Source organism: Lacerta agilis, chromosome 10 (assembly GCF_009819535.1).
Source record: "Lacerta agilis isolate rLacAgi1 chromosome 10, rLacAgi1.pri, whole genome shotgun sequence".
NCBI lineage: Eukaryota > Metazoa > Chordata > Lepidosauria > Squamata > Lacertidae > Lacerta > Lacerta agilis.
Window position 1 is genome coordinate 25,398,347 of NC_046321.1, and position 20,106 is coordinate 25,418,452.

General features: G+C 44.3%; 1 protein-coding gene across 5 annotated transcripts in view; it reads left to right on the forward strand.

Annotated features, from left to right (window-relative positions):
* TOM1 (target of myb1 membrane trafficking protein) overlaps nucleotides 1-17,912 on the forward strand; it is a 33,607-nt gene extending 15,695 nt beyond the window's left edge. The window contains exons 6-16 of one of the 5 annotated variants that reach the window (XM_033161638.1): nucleotides 1,060-1,206; nucleotides 1,744-1,860; nucleotides 2,095-2,228; nucleotides 2,342-2,378; nucleotides 2,926-3,034; nucleotides 3,469-3,589; nucleotides 9,200-9,275; nucleotides 10,698-10,760; nucleotides 15,069-15,128; nucleotides 16,293-16,332; nucleotides 16,770-17,912. In XM_033161638.1, coding sequence (XP_033017529.1) covers nucleotides 1,060-1,206; nucleotides 1,744-1,860; nucleotides 2,095-2,228; nucleotides 2,342-2,378; nucleotides 2,926-3,034; nucleotides 3,469-3,589; nucleotides 9,200-9,275; nucleotides 10,698-10,760; nucleotides 15,069-15,128; nucleotides 16,293-16,332; nucleotides 16,770-16,918 — 1,053 coding nt within the window. In that variant the 3' untranslated portion in view covers nucleotides 16,919-17,912. The remainder of the gene's footprint in view (nucleotides 1-1,059; nucleotides 1,207-1,743; nucleotides 1,861-2,094; nucleotides 2,229-2,341; nucleotides 2,379-2,925; nucleotides 3,035-3,468; nucleotides 3,590-9,199; nucleotides 9,276-10,697; nucleotides 10,761-15,068; nucleotides 15,129-16,292; nucleotides 16,333-16,769) is intronic. The other 4 variants (XM_033161639.1, XM_033161642.1, XM_033161640.1 and 1 more) reach the window with 4 other exon arrangements.
* Nucleotides 17,913-20,106: the final 2,194 nt, after the last annotated feature.

The following is a 20,106-nucleotide window of genomic DNA, read 5'->3' on the forward strand; positions in this document are numbered from 1 at the left end:
GAAAGATGCAGTGAGCTACTGCTCCCCCTTCTCCACCACCCAGTTCACAAGCCTGCATGGAATCCCAAGCAGTCGCCTCCATGCTGTTGCTTCTTGTCTATGGCGACGAGGGAAGGGCTTAAATACAAAGCTGGTCTAATGTGAAGAGTGAAGAACCAGAGAGAAAAGCATTTGCAGAGGGGGAACAAACTGAGAGTCCAGATTCTGTGGTCAAGATAAAGTGTAAAAATTACGAATGTTCCCAGCATTTTCAGCAATAATGTATGCACTGCTGTTGCATTCAGATATAATGCAGATAGGTTTCTTCGCTCTTTTATGAGATATAGCAACATTTGGATTATTGGAAACATTTGTATTTGTCTGAAGTGGTTTCCTACTTCACAATGGTGAAGAAAAGCTGGCCTGAAAGGTTTGACCCTAGTATATTTTCAGCCATTTCTCCATTAGTACAAGACCTAATTCAGTCTCTTCAGTTTTAAAAAGCAAGCAGTACATTGAAGCTTACTAGAGTCCTCACTGCACATACAGAGAAAAAAACCTAAGTTTCTGCCAGCTCATTGGGACCTGTGGCTGGGGTGCGTCTCAGTGAGGGCAGTCTGTTTCGGAATCCATAGAGGAGGATCAATGGTCAGCCCAGAGAATGTAAGGAGGTTGGCGGGCTTCATGTCCAGCTCGTCACTGGAGAGCCTGTGTGGCGTAATGGTTAGAGTGTTGGACTAGGACCTGGGAGAGCAGGGTTCGAATCCCCACTCAGCCCTGAAGCTCACTGGGTGACCTTGGGCCAGTCACCATCTCTTGGCCTAACCTACCTCACAGGGTTGTTGTATGAATGAAATGGGGAGGAGAACCATGTACACTACCTTGAGCTTCTTGGAAGATAAAGGTGGCATATAAATGTAATTAATAAACAAATTACTCAGGGAAACACCAAAGAAAGCAGAAATCACCGTAGAACATTGATGGGTGAATTAAGAGAGTAGGAATCAAAATAAATATCCTTTGCTTTTTTTCAGCTGTTACTGAACCACTTTCTCTTTCATTTTACGAATTCCTCTCTAGACCGTATATACCTCGGGCTCCCCTACTGGAGTGAATTCACCAGCAGCAGACTCCCCTCAAGCAATAGAGTCTATTCTGCATCCTGTGTCTCTCCCTGTCTCTCCGGGGGCCACCACGGATGCCCCCATCACACCGACGCCAGAGCAGGTAGGTTCACCTTCAGCGTAGTAGAGATGGGAAGGTCTGGGGGGGAAACGGGAAAATGGGGGGGGGGAGGGAAACCTGTTCTTCCCTAAAGCCGGTTTTTTCCAGGTTTTTTCTAGGCCTTCTCATCTCTACAGTGTAGTGATGATATTGCAATACATCCAGCTTTCCACAAGCCATTCCACAAGCCATTTGATTCCTCTTATGGAGAAGAGACTATTTTATTAAAAGGAACCCCGGTTCTTCCATGGTTGCAAGTTCCATAGTTACAACAGTAATGAAAATGTGCCTGAAGGAGCAGTGTCAGGGGTCTCATTTGTTTAGCAAGGGTATGGCCAGGTCCTAACACACACACACACACGTATGTATATACAGCTATACATCACAGGCAGCAGGATGGGGGAAAGCCTGTCTTTGGAGAGATCAGATCATATACTGGGCTAGGTCAATCAATAGTCTGATAATACAAGGTAATTTCCTGCATCCTTCTCTGAGAGTGGAAAGCCCAGCTGGACTTAACGGGTGTATATGTGCTTTCAGATTGGGAAACTACGCAGCGAGTTGGAAGTGGTGAATGGGAATGTGAAAGTGATGTCTGAGATGCTCACAGAGCTTGTGCCAGGACAAACTGAAACCTCCGACCTTGACCTGCTCCAGGTAGGAAGCGGCTGCAACACAAGTTTGCTTCTGTTGCTGTGAGTAAGGACTTAATTTGGTTCGGGCCAGCAAGTGCTGAGGTGGGCTTAGCTTATGCCGACAAAAATAACCCATCATGCTAGTGACTCGGGCAATAGGAACAGATTTTTAGCCCGGGCTGGTTACTAGTTGCCACTTGTTAACCTAGGCCATTTGGTTCAGTTTTCACAATGTACGTTCTCTTGCCATGGGTAGGAACTGAACCGGACATGTAAAGCGATGCAGCAGCGAGTGCTGGAGCTGATCCCCCGCATCCTCAATGAACAGCTAACAGAGGAGCTGCTCATTGTCAATGACAACCTCAACAACATTTTCCTGCGCCACGAACGGTATTCCCACGCCCCTCCCCTGCTCGTTCCCCTGCCCACACCTCCTTGCAAGCAAAACAGCTTGTGTAAGCCTTCCACCTGAGCTCATCTGCTCACCTCTCTCTTTCTCTTAGGTTCGAACGGCTCCAATCTGGCCAGCAGCCTGCTAAGGTGAATGAGTGTTCCTTCCTTTTAATGCATGCTAACAAGGTTTTTAATGCTCTGTTGAAAGTCCCCAGAGTGGCTGGGGAAACCCAGCCAGATGGGTGGGGTATAAATATTATTATTATTATTATTATTATTATTATTATTATTATTATTATCATCATCATCATCATCATCATCATTATTATTACTACTACTACTATTATTGTGATTCATGTTTCTTAGAAGGGTAAGATAGTAGCACATTAGAACCAAGGGGCACAGTCCTCAATGTGGCGGATTCAGATATTTTGCCTTATATATTTTGCCTTATTCTTGGTGAGGCTGATTCCATTATTTCCAAATTTCTCAGACTTTTTTGGGTGATGAGTGGTGCTTTAGATTTCCTCAGTTATTCAAAACTCGTGGCCTCCCGAAGCAGAACCACGCTGGGGAGGCCCGGCCAGGTGGGTGGGGTATAAGTAATATATTTTATTATTATTATTATTATTAGTTAGAAATGCTGTGAGAATAGTTTCAAAATAGCGAAGCAAACTTTCTGTCTCTTTAAAAGCAGCTAAGCAATGCAGAAAATGCAAGCAATTTGATTGATATGGGACCTAACGCTGTAGAAAAAAAAGCAGAAGCCGCCTCCACGCTTTCATCTCAGCTTGCAGAAATGAGTGAGTAACTTACCTGTGTCCCTTCTGCTGTGTGGTTTCCTTGTCTGCCCCCCCCTACCCCAGTCCCATGATTCTGGGAGCCACTAGCTCGCCTGTCTTGTGGCTTCAGTGTCTTTTCTTCTTTATGTTCCCTCAGTCCTTGCTTTAAAAACTTCAGAATTGATTTAGTATAAGGTAGCAGAATCAGTCATGCCGAGCCTGCAAATGTATGCAGATGTTCATAACTTATTCTGATAGCAACACTTGGGGTGAGGGGGTTGGAGGGAGGGGAGAGGTAGTTTACAGAGGAGGCATGGTGCATGCAACCCTTCATAAAATTATGAAACCTCCTGTGATTCTATTTTCAGACAGGTATCTTAGTATATCACATTATGCTTTGCTGATCTGAACGTGTGTTAGATGTTACCTTGTTCCTGACTTTTTACACCTTGCAGATCTGGGTTCCGGCAGCGTCAGTGCAGGACTGCAGTCCCTCAACAATTCTGGCAAGCTGGAGGAAGAGTTCGACATGTTTGCACTGACCCGAGGCAGCAACTTGGCCGATCAGCGCAAAGAGTAAGCGACAGCACCTGCTGCGGCAAATTAGGTGTTGTATACAAGAGTTGCATGCCGGCTGTTCAAGCTTAATAATGAACGTTCATTCATTCATACTCAAAACAAGAGAAGTTATGCAGGTTTGCATAATGTATAGAAACAGAGGAATTTGGCTTTTGGTGCAAAATACGGTTTATATCCATGCAGAATTTTTATTTTATTTTTTTCAAATGCAGGACTAGTTTTGCTAGAAACTATGGCCCTCTGCCCCTTGATATTTTTTCCATGTGCTTAAGCAGATAGATAAGCCCTAAATTCTAGTGTACCACAAGTAGAAAAAGGAAAAACTGAAATCTAGGGTGCTTGTCAGATGAATAGTATGTTTAATAAGAGATACGAAACAAACAAGCCTGTACTCAGCATGTGTAGTTGAAGCCTCCTAGGGACTTGAGTGCCAGCGCTGAGTCCTTTGGGGAAAAATAGCTTCTGTTTTCAGTGAATTGCTGTTACATATTTTGTTTTCCAAACTGTTGGCTCAGCCCTGCTTATGCCCAGTTTTTCTGGATAGGAAAAAGCCTACATGTTTGTCCCTGCTCTTTCGCCAGCTTCCATTTCCCTTTTGCATGGTTGCTTGTAGTGCAGGAATGACTCTTCCAACGTCACACCCACCTCTGATTTTCCAATCCGAATGTTCTTTGGTGGTGGAGTTCCAGATTTCAAGAGCAGACTGTCTGTACTGTTTAAAACCCTGGTGTTTTAGGAGACTGATTTGTTTTTGTTTTGTTTATTGCTGCTGCTGTTGTCCATCCTCACCAGAACTAATGAAGGAAGACTTGAGTTTTCATTAACATTTAACTCTCTCCACTACTCTTCCCCCCCCCCCCCCCGTCTGTTATGTTGTCATTCTCTAATGGCTTCCAGGAATTTTGGCAGCAGTGAAATGGATAATTTATTTTTAACAGCGTGGGCCAAATGGAGAGCAGAGCTGTGTTTCAGTGCCGCAGATAATACTCCAGGAGAGTAAACACCAGCCATACCCAATACTTGTATTTTGTTTCTTGCGGTGGCCCATGCTTGTAGCCTGGAAAAGGAGACAAACCTCGTCTCATGATGCGCACCTGCTTTACTTACCATAGCATTGCTTCTTTCCATTACAGAATTTATATGATTTTTATATTTTGCTTTAGTATTTTCTTGTGCAATCCCCAGAGGGAAATAGCTATTGTGATACTAAGTAAATAAATACATTATAAAAATTCTCTGGGGTTACCTAGAGTGAAAGTTTCAAGGTTTTGGAATTTCCCATTTCCTCCTTAGTTTTGAAAACAAATCTCATACAAAAATGACTTGAACTATGTGGTGGGGTTTTTTTTTTAAAGCAGGGAATGAATATTCCTGTAAAGAGGAGGTTTGCTTTCCCCTGCACCATACATTATCTGTATCTTAAGTCACATACCTTGTTTGCTTCTGCTGTCCCAGCTACAATGATCTAGATTTCTTGAGAGCCAAAATGTAAGAGCAAGCCAGAAGTTCTCCAATGAAAACTTTTTGTGGAACTTGGGAGACAATTTCAAGGATTCACATCCTTCTGTTCACATCCTTATGCCTTATTTCACAGCCACCACATGGCAGTAACAGCTGAAGCAGTCAGTGTTCCTTCTGACAGCCACAGTCTTTTCCTCCAGAAGCCTCTTCACATGCTATACCATGATGTACAATTGAGCTGTGGGGGTTTCTCGGAAGAAGGGCCATCAAATGTTTTCCCCAGAACTCTCCCCCTGTGCAACAGGACATCATGGGGGAACATCAAGGGGACGAGGAATTGATGGCCAGTGACTGCTGAATGGATCTTGCCTTGAAACATTTCCCATCTCCTTTACTTCCCGCAAATAGGATGAGTCTGACACTTCAGCTAAACTCTACGAGGAAGATCCTGAGGTCAATTTCACCTCAGCCATGAATTCACCAGTTGGCTTCAGGGCAGCCACTATTCTCACAGCCACCCTTTCCCCCCTCCATCCCAAATCTGCAATATGGGGTTGATTATAATTATGACCTATCTTTCAGGTTGGCTGCTTGAAGGATTACTGGTTAGAATTATGCAGAGCACTCTGTGTGCTCAGGAAGTAGTATATAATGCTAAGCATGGTTATTCCGCAGAGGACTTAGGTGTGGAAGATCTGGTCTTTCCATTGTACTCTGCAAATTTGGCTTTGTAGTTCCAAAACCCATAGATGTGTCTGAGGGAAAAGTCCTAGGCTCGGTTATGCAAACCTGCAGGAAGCCTTTCAGTGACCCCTGCTGATTGTAGAAACAGATGTTTGTTTTGGGCATGTGCGGTTACGCTTGAGCACGAAATGCACTCCACCCCCCCCCCCAACACTTAGCAAACTGGGCTGGGAGCCAGCATCCTTCTAATTGCCGTTGCTGCAGCTCTTTCTGCCGCTGAAAGGTTCTTGACTCACAGATTGCCCTCGCAAAGAGCCAGTCGAGTTCACCGACTGAAGGAAGCACACCAGACACAGGGAGGAGGATGCTGTGAGCCTGTGTACCAGGCTGCCCGAATGTTGTTCTCAGCAAACGGTTTGCCGAGTGCGGAGTGGAGTCGATTTGTGCAGAAACAAGGCACAGAGCGAGAAGGCTGGAAGCAGCTGATCTTATGCTGAAACCCAACCTCTTGGCGCACACTCCGGCCACTTCTCCTCCCAACCCTGGAACTGAGCACTGTTAACTTCTCCAGCAAAACCTGATCCTCCTGTGACGGGTGTGATCTTTCCGATAAAGAGGCTCCTTCTATTTATTCCTCTTTCTCCAACTGGACTATCTGCCTCCTGCTTTTAACTTTCTTGCCAGGAAGCCATCTCAGGACTGTCTCTTCTACAGCCCCTCATGCTCTCCTGTGCCTTTTCCCCCCCTCCCTTCCTGCGACTTCACTTCCAGACCAAGACCCCTTTTGTGGGCAACCACCACAGCTGGCTCGTGCGTCTTCCCAGAGCCCCATGAACATCTGTCTGCAGACTTTCTGGCAGCACCTCAAACCCTTCTTGCCCTTCTGCCTCATCAGCGGCATGGTGGTGGCACTCTACTTCATCCTTGACGCCATTGTGCACAGCGGGCCTTTCACGGACGAGCTCTTTTTTGAAAAGTTTGAGCAAAAGTGGCCCAACCCCTTGGCCCCAGCAGGGAACAGTTCCCGGTGACCATGGGAGGGACAGAGACATGGCTTGGGGGAGCTCACCACTGGGATGTCATCGTCCAAGGAAACGTTGGCCTTCCTGTGTAAGAAATAATCCGCATAGATTGGAGAATGAGGGCAAAGGTTTGGCGGGGTGGTCTTGAAACTGAAGGTATTTCTCGCAGGAAATGAGGCAGTCGTGATATTTGAGTGCAGAGGTATTGTTGTAGTTGTGCATGCACTGATTAATCAGAAACAGTTAAGTCTGTCCAAGCCCATCTCCACCGCATAAGCTTGCCCACTGTGTCTCCCGAATCAAAATAGAAATGTGGAGGGATGTAGAATGTATTTTAAGGGCATGTGCTTAGGTAGAACAGAAGTGCATTCAGGTTTATGTGCATGTCATAGTACTGCAATAGCAAAGAAAAAGTGCAGAATGTGACAATGAGTGCAGAATTTAGTTTTTTGAGAATCCCAGCTTTCTCTCCCCCCCCCCTTTTAATATATAAATGGCACTTTTCTAGTCCCTGTGTCTAAAAAGCTCTGCTTGAAAGCATGGAGGCATTGTTTGCAGAAATCTCAGGAGGTGGAGAGGTGGTTGGGTTAAAGCTTCAGTGCTCATAATTAGCAATACTAGACTAAATCATGCAAGATTGTAAAGATCACAGCATCTGTTATACAAAATAAGAGAAATTATGCATATGTACTTCATTTGAGCTGGGACACGCGTGGCGCTGTGGGTTAAACCACAGAGCCTAGGGCTTGTCGATCAAAAGGTCGGCGGTCCGAATCCCCGCGACAGGGTGAGCTCCCGTTGCTCGGTCCCTGCTCCTGCCAACCTAGTAGTTTGAAAACACGTCAAAGTGCAAGTAGATAAATAGGTACCGCTCTGGCGGGAAGGTAAACTGCGTTTCCATGTACTGCTCTGGTTTGCCAGAAGTGGCTCAGTCATGCTGGCCACATGACCTGGAAGCTGTATGCCGGCTCCCTCGGCCAGTAAAGGGAGATGTGCACCGCAACCCCAGAGTCATCCGTGACTGGACCTAAATGTCAGGGGTCCCTTTACCTTTACCTTACTTCATTTGAACAATACAGGGTGCAGAAATTTTCTTGGTCCAGAATTTGGAATATCTGGGCACAGAGTGTTCTTTTTAAATTACTTACCAGTACTTACTTACTTATTTACTTACTTCTACACACAACTCTAGATGTGTGGTGTATATTAGCAATGAAGGAGTTGTATATGGTCTGAGTATCCTAGTATGCATATATGGGATAATCTCTGTTTATAGCCTATCTCTAAGGTGCGTGATAGACACATTTCCTTACATCATTTTACCTTCCTCCAAACCCTAGAGGGCAGTCCCTCTTTATGTTACTGGTTGAGATGGAGAGAAAGGGCTTGCCTAGAACCACTTGGTACATGGCTGAGCTTGGGTTTGACACCAGGACCAAGGCTGACACTCACAGTGCTAGGTCATGTTGCAATAAGGTCACAATAAACTCTCCCAAAACTCATGGAGTATTGGTGCAACTTTAGGGCTTGATCCTGTTTCATTGGGATCTCTAACTAGGCATATATATGTGTGAGAGCTAAGGTAGTATAATAGCAAAAGCTTTGGGTGTAGATATAGATGAGCCATGCTAAAATCCACTGTTCAGCCATAATGCTCACAGAACATCCTTTTGGGCAAGTCACTGGTTCTCAGACTCCCCCTGCCTCGCAGGGATTTGTTTATTTATTTGTTTATAAATTACATTGCTCACTTTTTCGTGTGTTTGAGCACTCATGGCAGCCAAATAGATAATCGTCACATTTGTTGGGATTCCAAAGTACAACTGAGCCATGTTCCGCTGGTTCAGACCCACTTCAAAACTGGCAATGTCCAGGTTCCGCCCCCTGGAACCTGAAAACCTTTTATAATGCTACAAACTTTTCCATGGCTTGTCTGTGACTATTCACAACCACTCCCCTGCTCTTGACCTGGTGCTCTTCGTTTCTTTCTCTGTTTCGTTCCATCCTCAAGTGATCCCATCCAATCAGCATGCCATATTAGACCCGATGACATCATGGTGCTGCGATTGATCCAACTGGGCTATGAGCTTATGTCACGAAGGGCAAAGCGTGTCCATTTAGAAATAAGTCAGTACTTCATATAATGACCACTTAGACTACCCTAGCCCATCAGGGCTCTTGTTAGCACATGTGCATCCAGCCTGAAAAATTGCTGAATGGTTAGAAAGTGTCCTTTGGATATTAACATTTTCACAAAAATTATCCCAGCTTGGCCCTGCTGTCAATGAGAGAGTGTGTGGGTTGACGTTCAACAAATTTCAGTCATTCTTCCTTATGACAAAGGATGTAAATCCTGTGTACGTAGGAAAAGCAGGACCCCCCCCCCTTCAGTAGCTTCTCTGCTTGGTTTTTCTCTCTTTGACCTGTTTCTCTCTTCCAGGGTGAAATATGAAGACCCTCTGGCCAGGCAAGGACTAGCTGGAGCCTTGGATGCCCGGCAACAGAACACAGCAGCGGTGAGTTGCTAATTATAAAGGTATTCGATGGCCACTCCATGTAAAAGATTAGCCCCCTGCCTTCCCAAGACATCAGCTGTAAGTCCATGTATACCATGGTGCCCTCCGTATGGGATTTTTGGGGGGACTACAACTCTCAAAATTCCTGACTATGGACCATGCTGGCTGGAGCTTGTGGGAGTAGGACCTAGATCATTGCTCACTCAGTTCATCAGGGCAGCTTTGGAGGTTAATTACATAGTTTCGTGTCTTTTCCTATCTCATTAACACCTAAACATCGACTTGCACATCTCTCCTGTCCCCACAGCGGTAGTGGCAGAACATGCAACTGCGCACTATTAAATCATAAGTACCTAATTGCACAGCACAAAGCAACAACAAGCAAGCAAGCATCAGCATATCAAGCAGTTTATTTAAGAATTCGGTACATAGTAACGTTTGAAACAATTCTCGATCGATAGGACAATAAAGTAAAAATAATTAATTCAGTAATACTACAGTCAGTTACTGCTGATGTGTATTATGGTTCTGAGCTGTAACAAGTTAGTAGCAGCTATCAAAACGCAAGATGTAAAACCTTAAAAGCCTGCAACTAAATAATCATTTTAAAATCAAAAAAATACAGTAAAAAGAGGTTTGGGGTGTGTGTGTGTGTGTGTGTGTGTAATTTCTAGGGGATCCACCCAGGGGCTAATACAGAGGTGGGGGGGGCCTTTTCCAGTCCAAGGACCACATTCCATCCTAAGAAACCTTCCAGGGGCCACAAGCCAATGATGCAGTGGTGGAACCAGAGGCAAAGGATATGACTCGCACCATCATACTGTAGGCTACATTCCAGCCATACAAAATTAGAGGTTTCTTTTCTCTCTCTTGTCTCTCTGTCAAGAGATATTATTATAGTTCAATGGGACATTCTAGCCAGGCAAAGCCACTTGAGAAGGGTGTGGAGCAGTCTGGCAAGGAATGCAGCCGGATTAGCCCCTGAGCCCCAGTGTATTGTTAAGTATATGAGGTTGGACTAACTACGATCACACAGGCTTTAAAATCCTGCTTTCTTTCAAGGTCTGGGTTAGAAGGCTAGCAGGCCGTCCTTCTTCAACTCAGACCTTCCCATCCATCCATAGGGAAAGAAACTGGTTTGGGGTTGCACACCTTTCCATCCCCAGAGGCAATGCAACTATATCTTTGTGGTCATAAGCCATGAGCTCAGTTTGGGTTTCTCCCTCACTCTGTTTATGTCTCAACAAAAATGGGAAGGAAGAAGGACATTTTCTAGCTCTCTTTAATTTGTAGGAGAGGGGGCTGCTCTCCCTTCTGAGCTCATGAGCCCTTTATCCTGGAAGGCGCTTGCATTTCTCCCTACCCTGCCCCGCATTTCCCACCTTTTCCAGCTGCTTTGAAAGCAAACTCTCTCTCAACTAGCCGGAGCCAGGTGCTTCCACTGATGGAGCCCCAATCGCAAGCTGGATGATGCGCCAAGGAATGGTGAGAATGTGTCGCTGCCAAGGAAGAGCAAAATAGAGGCTGCCATGCAAGGGTGCGGTGTTGGCTCAACAGTGTGTGGGGACAGACATCAGAGAAAGTAATGTGGCTGGGCTGGAAGTCAAGCAACCTCTCCCAGTAATAAAATCAACAGTCTGTAAGGCAGGGGTCAGCAAACATTTTCAGCAGGGGGCCGGTCCACTGTCCCTCAGACCTTGTGGGGGGCCGGACTATATTTTGAAGAATAAAATGAACGAATTCCTAGCCCCACCAATAACCCAGAGATGCATTTTAAATAAAAGGACACATTCTACTCATGTAAAAGCACGCTGATTCCCGGACCATCCGCGGGCCGCATTTAGAAGGCGATTGGGCCGCATCCGACCCCCGGGCCTTAGTTTGGGGACCCCTGCCATAAGGCTTCATGGACTGGAGAAATCTTAACACAATGAAAGAAAACAAGGAACCGTTTTTAAGCTTATATTCTCATCAACATAATGCAAAGGTGCAGAATATTTTCCCCTCTAAGAGGGGATTCCCTTGGAGGAAAGTAGTTTGTGGCTGCATGCCCAACGTGGGCAGGGCCAACACAGAGAATGGATGGGGCTAAAGCACTCATATTTAGATACATCACATGCTTTCTGTCTAACACACATGCCTCTACTTTGCCTTCCTCATTGTGCACTGAGAAAAGAGCTCCTTCATCAGCGCACAGAATTGAAACATCGTAGTCTGACCATGAAGCCAGTTCAGTGCAGGTTGGGATGGGGACATTAATTGGAGTGCCAGAACCAAAAAGAGGCCTGGCTAGGCTTGCCATACATCAGGAAAACTCCTGACATGTCCTGACTTCCAAGTGTAAAAATGGCGTTGGGGAAATTTTGCCAAAGCGTCAAAATGTAAGGGAAAACTCGGATATATGAAAAGGCAGAAGAAACAAGTCCAAAAGCTTAACATCACTATTTTGGGGGAGGTCTCCCCTAAAAAGCTCAACAATAATGCTTAACAATTTTGGGGTCTTCCTATAAAAAAGCTCAACAACTTTGTGGGTGTCAGGAATTTTACTTTTTGAAATCTGGCAATCCTAGGCCTGGTAGGCTAGAGATTTTCCATTCCTGCCTTAGTGGGATAAAAACTGATCTCTGAATCTGTTAGCATAACCTCACCCCCCCCAAGCCTTTTTCAGCTAACTTCACAATCCAGGAATCCATACCACAATTGTTCAAGAAATATCCATGATCTGTTGCTGTCTTTTCCTCCTGCACTGGAGACTAGAGATGTTTCTCCCACTAGGTGAGAACATCTATGGGATGAGGGGTTAGTACTACTGGCCAGCTCTTAGGCTGCCACATCACAGAAGGGAACTCATGAATGACACACCATTTTCCATATCCTCCATCCAGCAGCAAGTTCCCTTTCAGGATTCTGCCACTTTTGCTTATTCTCTCCACCACATCCATAAGAGCCAGCTCAAGGGGAACTTACACTAGTAACTTGATCAGTATTGGGCTGTCTGTCATTTTGCTTTCTGTAGTTCCAAATTCAATATATACAGTTGGACCGGTGGAGGGAAATGGCTACAGGATTAGAAGACCCATTGAGATGCTTTGTCCAAGGTGTGCCCACACACTGTACCAACTGGCTTGTGTATGCCTGTCTTCCCTCTGTCTTGGAAAGCTTTTCCAAGGGCAAAGGAGATCTTGGTTTCATTTTCTTAAATTGTGCCGCTCCATCTCAAACCTCAGCACATCTCCAGTTATGTTAACCAGTCTGATGGAGGCTGGGCAGGTAAGAGCTTTTACCTTGGTAGAGGAAAGAAGGTTAGGCAAGAATAGCTCAGGCTCTGAGTAATGGCTTTAAAGGGATCTTTTCTTTCTTGGGTGAGATGGAGTCTGACATTTTGCTTTTACACTTTTTCTTTGATTTGGAAGCAAATTTTCCAATATTTAATAGCAAGAATCTGCTTGCTTTTACTTCTGCCTAAGGTAATCTATGGGAATTGCTAGTTGCTCTCCTCTGCGCTCTCTCTTTCTCTTTTTTTTAAGCAGAAATTCCTTATTGCATTTAATAATCTGTGAATTTGGGGGATCATCTGATTACTGGCGAGGGCGGAGGAGAAGCACTTCTTCACAGTGAAAGGGAAAACCTCACTTTTGAAAATTCATTATTATGGAGATCACTTTTTTCACCTTAAGCAGTTTCCCATAACTTGGATTAGCACAGGGTCCAATTTTGGAAGGAATCGTTGTAGGAAGTAAGCCTTTCTCCTTGCCATACCTACCTCTTCCTCATTTCCTGGAATTACAGTATAATTCCAGACAATCCAATGTATCACACAGGCTCTTCCCTTCTGTTTAGGATGAAGAAAGAATTCTGTTAGACTGCATATGCAGGTTATATGCTCAGTAGCAATAGCTCAGCTCTTCACCTAAAATACCAAAGAATTTATGCATGGCCTTCTGTATATTTTTTTTCAGTAGATTTTATTAAAGTTTGGGGAAAAAGTATACAGTGGTTAATATCAAATGCCCAAGTAACTAATCTAAATAAAAACACAATCCAAAAATAAATTTAAAAGAAAAGAGAGAGGGAGGGGGAGAGGAAAAGAATAGAACTTCTGATTCTTTGTCTGTCAGCTATATATAGAAAAATATTCAAGACATCCACTCCAGGATAACACCCAACAATTCCTCTTTCTATAAACCAATAATTTCTTCAATCCTCATGCAAATCCACTTCAATTCTTTTCCATGCAAAGGAGTTTCCAATCTTTAGTAAATATTGACAATGATTTTTCTCTTAATTGCAAACGTCAACATCAGCCTCTCAGCTAAGTCCAATAGTCTTAGCATGGCCTTATGTTTCCATGGGTGTTAAGATTGTATGAGATGCTTTCCTGGGTCCCACCAGTGTCCATAAAGTGATAATCCAGCATTTGGTTTCTAGCCATAACTAGACGTCTGCTGCTGACAGTTCACAAGCAGAGCATATGAAGGACATGGCCGTTAGCTGCTCTTTGTCTCAAGCAGAGATTATCTTCTACGAAATTGTTTTAAGCATCTTGAAGGTGGCATGCTGGAGATGGGCAGGCACATTCAAGTACCCAAGATTCAGACATGCAGGAAGGCAACCTCCAATGCATGCCACCCACTGAAGACAGCCAGGAGTTCACAGATAGGCCAGGTGGACCCTGCATGCCAGTCCACCAATTCTGGGCTCACCACCAGACCCAAGATGTGCTCCAAATTGGAGGTGTAAACATAGCAATTTTCTAAAGTGACAATGTGATGGGCGGGGTCCAGATTGCATTTAACAATCTCAATGAATTTTACTTTAAAGTGAAACTGACCCTTTAAGAACAGGAAAGGTGAGAGAAAGTGAATGAAGAATCATTAGCAGATCTGACATGCCACATCCCAATTGACTAATAATGATGTACTTGTTTCAGTGGCGGTAGAGAGAGCATTGAGTGGCATTAACATCACGAAGTGGTGGCAAAATGTTAAATCCACTGAAGCGCTTTCCTGTGGCACTGGAATGTGCAAATTCGCTGCTTTCATTCAATAAAATCAGAAGTTTCCGATCCTCTTAGATTTATGGAGGAAAGCTTGAAAAACAGGATGGTGTGTCCTGAATTGACCAGGGATGCAAAAGACTGCAATATTGATATTTTTGAAATGCCATGACTACGGGGAGTTTGCTCTGTGGTATTTGAAGTTCACTGGAATACATTGCAGCTTGTGATAGCCAGCTTGTCACAATTCACCAAAATCTAATCCTGTATTTAAAAAATGCTTGCCCCTTCACAATGTTTCATGCTAAGAATCGAAATAGAACTTTTTTCATGTTGTGTTAATAAAGACTAAAAATCAGCTAGGGCTTCCCAGTTTATTTTATTTTATTTATATCCTGACCTTCTTCCCAAAGTCACCCAAGGTGGCATAATATTGGATAATCTATGTATGCACAATAGATCTTGTGCCTGAACAACTTTGCCAGATTTGAGGGTCACTTCCAAAACTACTACTTACTTGATATCAACCATAAGACCCAGTCTGTGACGTAGCTGTTTATCAGTGTCATTCATGGTCAGATGTAGGCCCAGGCCATTTGAAAGGTGAACCTGAGAATCATCTAACCATTCTCAAGTAATGTTGGCATTAGCTAAGAAATGGTTTCCCATCAGACACTGGTCCTAAAAACAGTGCTGAGTAAAATAAGCAGCTGTCAGTTAAGAGAGCATTTTTGCAAGGATGGGTTTCATTCATGCTTTTCCCTGCCTTTCTTTGTTATTTTCTCTTTCTCTGCCAGGTTCCTGTCCCCCAAGCTGCCATCATGGAAGATATTGAGCAGTGGCTCTCTACTGATGTGGTAAGTAACATAGCCAAAGCACTTACTTATTAGTGATGGCTGATTATGAACGTAGTTACTATGTGAGTGGTAGAGCCTAAAACCGCAAAGAGCTGCCACCAGTCAGTATCTACAGTACTGAGTTAAATGGACCAGTGGTCTGACATGGTATGAGGCAACTTTCTATTTTTAAATCTCTGTAATAGATGCTCAGCAGAGCTACCTAGAATCAGCCTTCGGATGTTCTGTCTCTGGAGTTGGGGTCCTAGCTCAGGGGTAAAGCACATCAGAAGGTCAAAGTTTCACATCCCTGGCATCTCCATGTAGGGCTGGAAGATGCCTGTTGGAAACCCTTTTGCAGGAATAGCCAGTGTGATGCCCTCCAGATGTTGTTTCAAACTCAAATCATCTCTGATCATTGGCCACGCTGGCTGGGGCTGATGGGAGTTGGAGTCCAACAGCATCTGGAAGGCACTACATTGCCTGCCTCGGCGGCAAACTTCACTGAGATACATGCATCAGTGGTCTGGCATGTCACTATGCAGTTTCCTTTGCTTCTAATGCTCCTTCCCATTCTTACTACTTTGCAAACTACTATAAGCACCTACTGCTTGCAGCATATTGAGCTAAGGTGTGGTTTGCATTGCCACACTATCTGCTGTGGGTCATTTCATTTCCACACACCCCAGTCCAGGGTTACATCATCATAAACCCCCAACATGACCTGAGTTTTCAATTCTCAAATAACTAGTTTGCCATGAACAAAATGCAGGCAAAACATAGCTGAAGCTGCCTGCCACAGGAAAAGTTAGTTGTGTGAATCAGCCTCCTCTCTTACTGGATAAAACAGGGTCTGCTTTTTCCACTGCCTTAGAGTCTTGTATGTTCTGATGTTGGTGTAGAACTAATTTCTCTGCATTTCATCCTTTCTGAAAGGCAATGGCTGTTGTTTGACTAAAATGGTAGTTTGGGGGAGTAGACTTTAGGTATCCATATGTCATCCTGTTTCTGCCTTAAAATGTTACCTGTTTCTACTGGTATGGGTGATGGAAACCAAGGTGAGTAAGCACACACTAGATCCCTGTCCCAATAAAAATGGAATTTTCTGTCCATGTAATTAAGCCCTGCACACTTGCATTTGATCTGCCATAATTTCCACACTTCCTTGTATTCTCTTTTTTTCAGGGAAACGACACGGTGGATCCAAAGGGTGTCACCAGCGAAGGCAAGTTGCTAGCAGACCCTGTGCCCTACCTTTGAGGGTTACGTTTCCAATGAATTCTTGCAGGCATGGGATGTTTTCTGCTGATTGATTCCATGTCTACGCATTTATATATATATATAAAATTTTCTATGAATGAGCAATCTGTGCAAATGGCATCTCAATCTTTGGTATTTTTGAAAAATCCCAAAATGTGGCTCTCCTTGCACAGGTATGTTGGGATGTATTGCTCCCATGTTTAATCATGTAGAAATGTCCTGCATGAAGGAGTTGTGTTTATAATTGGTACCCCTGAACAGTGAATGTGAACTATCAATCTCCAAATATATCTGGAATTATAAATGTGTCCAGTCCATGGAAATGATTACATAAGAAGCAATGCTCAGGGCTCTTCCAGCTCTGATCTGATTCCTCTTTCTCCCTTTGTTCTTCCTTGCCAGAGTTCGACAAGTTCCTGGAAGAGCGAGCAAAAGTGGCAGAACGGCTGCCTACACTTCCCAGTCCCCCAACTGGAGCTCCTTCCTCCAACAGCAGCTCTGGCCCTCCGCGGAAGAAGGACAAAGAAGAGGAGGCGATGTTTGCTTTATGAACCCTACTGTGGACTGGTGTGCTGTGGTTTCAAGAGGACCTGTGTGCTGCACTGCACTCCTCTTTCATGGGGTGGGAGAGGAGGGAAGCAAAAGGAGAGTGTGTTGGGGAAGAGACAGCTTTCCCACCCCCCACCCCCCTTTCCTCTCCTCCTGCCTCCTTTTCTAGGCTGCTTTGGGGTTAGATTAATCATTGCTGCATTTGGGGGCGCAAGAGAGAAACAAGCGGGAAGGGTTTGCAGAGCTGCCAAATGGGTCGCCTGGGGAGTCGACGGGTTTGGGTTTCCTCCTTTGTGGGCAAGACAGTTTCGTTGTTCCTTTCCTTTTGAAAAGACCATTAAGAAGCCGTGCTGGAAATCGGTAGTGGGATCTTTAGTTTCTTACCAGCCCTACAGGCAGCTGCACTGCATTGTAACACCGAGCAGCTCCCCTCTCGTCTATGTCTTTTTCATCCTTTGCCCTCCCCTGGCTGAGCAGGAACGATGGAAACCCTTTGTAATGAGCAGAGAACACTGTTGGGAGTAGGGTAACAACCCCAGCGGGCCTCTGTTACAACACTGCCTGTTGTGTAAGGACTGCCTTAAGAACACCCAAGTTCACTGTAGCCAGCCCAAGGTACCTGTCTCATGAAGTAACACAGGGAAGGAGGCACATGTCTTCTCAGTGGTACCAAATCCTTCTAAAACTGGGTTCTTCCTGCCTCCTAAACAGGAACATCCAGGAGGCAGCCTCTCTTCTGAAATTAATTCCTACGGCCCCCCATTGATCATGATCTCTCTTTCCCTGCCATAACCTTCCCTTAGAGCTCCTCCTCACAAGCTATTCCTCTTTGCTGCAGAGGCTGGACACTTTTTGTGCATTATCAGAAAACACACCGAGGAAACAGCGTTCACTGTGTTAATGGGTGGAGCTTGTTGGGGTGAAATGCCGAATTATTCCATGTAACTGGGAGACTTTGCCTTTTATATTCCTTATTAAAGACAATATTTGACTTCACTAGAGATGTGTGTGCTTTCAGTGAAGTTTGGGCCTTGCATCCTGGGATTAAATGGCATCTTTACAGGTGGGGAAGAGGAGGAGGAGCAGGAGAAGATTCTGTTCTTCTGATCAAGAGATGGTGGCTCTGCAAAGAGCCAACGCTATGCCTCCTCAACAGAGCCCTGTCTGGGATGGCAGTGGAAGGAAAGGAAGAAGGGTTCTCTTGCTGGTATCAGACACCATCTGTATTTACTACTAGAGCCATCACATCCAAACTAAAAATAATTACTCTCTCATACACTTTTAATATTTTATTTTGTTTCAAAGTTACACTTCATCATTCAACAGTTATAATCCTATTCTACAACATCGATGAATTCCCGCTCACCCAACCTCGGTGTTTATAATTGCAATTACATACAGTTGCGTTTTTAAAATCCCATCATACCCAGTTTCATCCTTTTAAACAAAATTCTTACTAAGTTCTGCTGGGTTTTTTATTAGACTTCAAACCCCACTGTGAACTTTGCATGTGAGAAGTTATATTTTAGATAGACCAGGAAAGGTTTCCAGTCCTCCTTGAAAGATTCTAAACTTGTGACTCTTATCACCGCTATCAGTTTTGCCATCTCTGTGTATTGCATGATTTTCATCAACCATTACTCCTGATCAAAAAAATTGTAGGCCTAGAGAGCATAAGATTTCTGTCCTGCCAGAGCTTTCCATTCATAACTGCTAAAGTAGTTCCCTGCGGTGGGGGTGGAGGGGCCAAGCCACAGTGCCTCTTAAAATGGCTCTAGGAAATTGTCTTCCACGAAGCCATTCAACCAGGCACCATCACCAGTGGCTCAGGGAAAGCCAATGTTACTGGCAGCAGCTTCACCCTTTTATACTTTTCTCATACAAAAAAGTACTTCTGTTTAGAGCTGGAAACCCAATAAATCAGTGTACAGTGTGTGCATAAAGTTACACATTATTTCGCTACATGTAGGCATGCCGCCATATGCTAGGAGCTATTGGCCAATCACAACTTATCCACATGCATAAGTGCTGGGAAATATATCCGGGTAAGATTGCCACTTCTTGTGACAGACTTACAAGTTTCACTCTTTTTCTCTATACAGAAATCTTGTCCTTTGTCCATGTAAAAGAGAGCCAGTGTGGTGTAGTGGTTAAGAGCAATAGTCTTGTAATCTGGGTAACCGGGTTCACGTCTCCACTCCTCCACATGCAGCTGCTGGGTGACCTTGGGCTAGTCACACTTCTCTGAAGTCTCTCAGCCCCACTCACCTCACAGAGTGTTTGTTGTGGGGGAGGAAGGGAAAGGAGAATGTTAGCCGCTTTGAGACTCCTTCGGGTAGTGATAAAGCGGGATATCAAATCCAAACTCCTTCTTCTAAAAGAGCTTGTGTCCAAAATAAACAGGCCAGCAGAGGTCAGCAGAGCTGTACTATGCACGGAGCAGCATACTGTTCTTGGACGACTCCTTACAGTTCTTTGTCTTCCTCTGTCTTATGGATAACCTTGCATATGATTGTTTGCCTATTTTGCATTTCAGGCAAGCTGTTGCAGGATTTTTATGTTCTAAAAATGTTCAAGACTACCTCTCCAAGCTGGGGAAAACAGCTCCTGTTTTAATTCCTCCTTGTAAAGAATTTTTGAAGGTACAGGAGCTCTACCAAAAAATAGAGGCAGCAGTACGCTATTTGCGGAGCAATGCTTGACGTGTCACACAGCGCAAGTTTCAGAAAGCAGAAGCAAAACTGCAAATGTCATTTTAAACTATTAAGCAATTTTATAATATGGAGAAGCTGACTCATTATTTTGAGGGTAACTACAGTTTTGCATGGAGAAGGAACTGGCAAACCACTCCAGTATTTTGCCAAGAAAACTCCATGGACATAAAAAGGAGAAGCTTTGAGAAGAAAGTGAGAGTTTCCAAGGCATGCTCTGGTTCATGGGGTCACGGAGAGCTGAACACGACTAAGACGACTAAACAACAACAACAACAACAACAGTTTTGCAACACTGGCTGCATTCACATAAGGGGCAATCCTTTAGGAGCTTTGCATTTAATACTTCAGGTACAAATATATGATTAGAGTAACTGGGATAATAAGAAAGTTTCACCCTAAATGTTGATGTGCCAATGTTGGGCTACTTTCCAACTCTACAATTCTATGATTCTGTAAACATTGGGCAAGCAATTCTA